At 30.7% G+C, this 4,095-nt stretch overlaps 1 protein-coding gene across 1 annotated transcript; it reads right to left on the bottom strand.

The window, feature by feature from the left end:
- Nucleotides 1–1,406: 1,406 nt before the first annotated feature.
- On the bottom strand, nt 1,407–1,850 carry LOC107496834 (uncharacterized). Its single transcript, XM_016118165.3, has one exon. The coding sequence runs from the start codon at nt 1,848–1,850 to the stop codon at nt 1,407–1,409; it is 444 nt and encodes a 147-aa protein (XP_015973651.1).
- Nucleotides 1,851–4,095: the final 2,245 nt, after the last annotated feature.

The following is a 4,095-nucleotide window of genomic DNA, read 5'->3' as shown; positions in this document are numbered from 1 at the left end:
GTTTTTTGAAACAAAATAATAAAACCAATATTGTCCAAAGCAAAATAAACATTTTCAAAACATATAATTAAACATCTTCAAATTTATAATCAATCAAACATAGAACATAATCCAAAATATAACTTAGAATATATTCAATTGTCATCTTCATCCTTTTGTAGATCAATAACATCATAAAAATTTATTAAAAAGGCCCTGACAAAAAAAAATGCCTGGCAAAATGGAGAAGCCTGCCCTGTCCTGCCCCGCCAAAGCCCACGGTCTCAAATTTCTAACTTAGTTCGTCTTTTTGGGTGGGTTACGCGGACCGGCATGGCGAGTTTCGGCCCGTTTGTCACCCTTAGTTTTTAATATGAAAAAGACTTAATTATAAAATTAATAATAGTATAAGAATTCAATTTAAAAAATGTATAAGAATCTAATTAAAAATTTGATAAAATTATAAGAACTAACAAAAAAAATTAAACATTCTTTCTATTTAATCCAAAAATTCAACCCATCTATAAAAATAATGCTCTTTATTTAATATTTTTAACTAAAGAAATATTTTTTATCAAAATATTTTTTAAAAATTAAAATAAAAGAATAAATAGATCAATACATTTAATTTATTAGATTGGTCATAAATAATCTGGACTAAAAATTTATAGTCCATAAATAAAATAAATTTAAAGGTGTTAGTTTGTTTATCCCATAAGGACTTATTTGGTGAATTTTTAAGAGAAGATCTTTTTTTTGAGTTATTTTTTTTAAAGATCTTATAAAAAAAACGTAAAAGTAATCTTATGTTTGGGTATCTCATACAAAAAGAACTTTTTATTTATTAATTATGTTTGGGTATAATAATATAAAAGTATTTTTTATTTATTTATTACATGAAAAATATCATTTTTTTTAAAAAAAATATTTTTAAAAAAAATATAAATTACAACTTCTCAAAAAAGATATTTTTATTTTTCTAGTGTTTTTACTTTTACAATTAAAAATTTGTCAAACACACTAAAAAAATAAAAAAAAAAGGATATTTTTTATTAAAATAATAATATCCAAATAAATACTAAATTTAGGTAGACCAAAACTAAATAAGCTGAGTTAACCTGTTTAATTTCGAAGTAACTAAATGAATTAACCTGTTTAATTTCGAAGTAACTAAATATGATACCTTATATTATACGGTGTAAACGAAATAAGATAGGTACATGTATATCTCGTTAACACTGTAAACGAGATATACGTATTTACATATATTTGTAAAAAAAATATTTTTTTAAAAATAATAAAAAATATTAATAATATCAATAATATCATTCAATATATCTATTATTTACATTATTTAGTATTTTCATTATCTACCTATACTTTTCCTTTCCTTTAATTAATTACGCAGCATTAGTCACCAAAAAAAATTAAGCAGCAGCAAGAAGATTATTATTAGCAGAAGCAGCAGCACAGGAATATTCACGTTTAACAGCCTTCAAGAGGAGACTGTCATGTTCAAGCGCCATCTGAACCGGCAATGATCCAAGCCCATTCGCCATGGCGAGAAGCATTTTCTTTGTTTCCTTCTTGAACTCATTCTTATCTACCCTCCCATTCATGTCGTGGTCAAATTGCACGAACAGCGACTCGTACACACGCGCCACCTCCTCGGGATCGCGCTTCACGTCCACGCCGAAGTGCGTCTCCATCACCCTCAGCCTCTGGAGCTCCTTCACCATCTCTGTGTAAGACAGAAAGCCGTCTTTGTCCGTGTCCAGTTGAGCGAAGAGGTCGCTCACGGACGTGGAGAAGGCCTCCTCGTCTTCTACGAAGTTGGTGATGGTGGTGCCGTCTATGATTTCTACGCTCATGGCTGGTGGTTGATTTTCAAAAATCAAAATCAGCTTAATTAGGGTTTTTGCAATTGTAACAATAATTAGAACTTGAAGAGAGATTAGTGATGAGACTTTTTTGTTTTGTTTGATGAAAGGGGGGTCTAATTTGAAGTATTTATAGGAATAAGGAGAAGACAGTTATACGGTAAGCAAACGCAATATCTTTAATAACAGAATTCAATTAAAGAATATATCTTTTTAGTTAATATCTATTAATCTTTTTAAATTTTAAATTTAAATTTTGATCCAAATCGCAATACTTTCAATCAAGTTACATTCAATTCAAAAATTAATCAATGTACATCGCAATCTTTTCAAATAAAATTAGATTAGATTAAAAAATAAATATCAAATTGATATCATAAAAATCATAACAAATTATATAAATTTTATCTTTTAAATTAATCTAAATCATACTAAAATATAATCTTATCTTGTTAACAGTAACAATAAATTAAAATATATGTATTAATATCCCCTTATTATTACTAAGATAAATAATAAAAAAGAAAATATAAATATTTAAATATACATAGTTCTGTAATTAATTAATTTATTTTATTCAGTTATAAAAAAAGTTCCCTTTTTGCGACCGTTGTTCTATTTAAGTCCTGGGTTTTGAGATACTCTAGAAAGTTCGCCGACCAGGATATGCGCGTTTTCTAGCAAGCAAATGCAACATTAAGCCTTAACAATTATTTAATCGTTATATTTTTAATACATACACTATATAAGCATATATAGTGGCATTCCCAAAAACAATTGGCCAAAGCCATATATAGTAACAGTATTGTATGAAATAGTATTTTATAAATTAATAAAGAAGGGATAAATAAAATATTACTTCTTATTTAGATGTTAATTAAATTTTGTTATATTACTAATCAAATGATATGACTTTAGCATGAAACAATAGAAAAAATACAGGAGACAGCGTTTATACTTTTTTAATATAAATAACAGATTAAAAAATGTTTGATTAATTTTAAAAATCAAATTTTAAAAAAGAATATTTACTTAATTTTAAAAAACAGACTTTTAATAATTATAATAAAAACTTAACCTAATTTTATTTTTACTTTCACTCACGTCACAAACCCTACTCTCTCGTGTTGTTTGTTATGTCTCCACTCTAATCTTCTTCTTTCCTCCTCATCGCTGGTGTCACCTCTTCCTCCCTCGCATTGCCGTCTTCCATCACATTGCGCTCCCGCCCTTGTGTCAACTTCTTGAAAGAAACATCCACCTAAAATTAAAAAAACATCTTTTAAAAAACCATCATTCTTAAAAGAAAAGAAGCATCTATCCACCTAAAATCAAAGAAACATCCCTCTAACAGCAAAGTAACATCCACCTAAAATAAAAGAAACATTCAATCCATCATTAAAAAATCATCCAAAAACATGAAAAGAAGCATTTATTATCACCACGGGACAGACGAGCGCGACTGCGTTGATTCCTCAAATGCAACGCAACACAAAAATGCGACCGAACAAGGAGGAGGACTAACTTCTTTGTCCGAAATACCCGGCGCAACGCAAGGGAGAAGAAGATGAACGACGGCATTACTTGCAGGGAGCACGGTCGCGGTGCAACGGAAGGGAGAAGAAGGCGCGCAGCCGCAGCGTCGCTTGCAGGGAGAACAGGGACAGTGTGACGCATGGGAGAGAAGAAGGTGCAACCGCGACGTCGAGAGCAGGAAGTATGACGCAGGAAAGAAGAATGTGCAGCAGTAGTGGCAGTTGCAAGGAGCACAGGGGCGGAACGACACAAGGGAAAATAAGGTGCAGCAGCGACGTGCCGCGTTACTTCTTCAGATGGTGGCGACGACAGTGAGGTGCGTTAGTGACGGCTCCATTGGAAAGGGGGAGTGAAGCAACTGTGACAAAAAAAGAAAAAGGTGAAAAGTGAAAGGCTAGAATTGTGGTGGAATATTTTTTGTTTTAGTGGGTTTAGAGTGCAGTCCATTGTTCATGTTGTCCGCATTTTTTGTTGTCTATCCAGCAGAACTGAAATAATATTGCTCTATTTCATTTGAGATTCTATCGGTTAAAAATTTTTTACTACACTTTTGGGATATAAAAAAATGAGCTAACACACTTATTTGCTGTAAGAACGAATTACTAATAATATTCCGTCTATGATATTTTTTTTCGAAATATAGCTCGTTGCTGTAGTTCGATGATAGTTTTTTCGTTTTTTAAATAATGATGGTGAAAAT

The sequence above is a fragment of the Arachis duranensis genome, chromosome 7, assembly GCF_000817695.3.
Source record: "Arachis duranensis cultivar V14167 chromosome 7, aradu.V14167.gnm2.J7QH, whole genome shotgun sequence".
Classification (NCBI taxonomy): Eukaryota; Viridiplantae; Streptophyta; class Magnoliopsida; order Fabales; family Fabaceae; genus Arachis; species Arachis duranensis.
Note: the sequence above shows the minus strand (reverse complement) of the source record. Positions and strands in the feature narration are given on the sequence as shown.

What these genes read in the sequence shown, in the direction of transcription:
- LOC107496834 (XM_016118165.3), bottom strand. Translation starts at nt 1,850, where the DNA reads ATGAGCGTAGAAATCATAGACGGCACCACCATCACCAACTTCGTAGAA.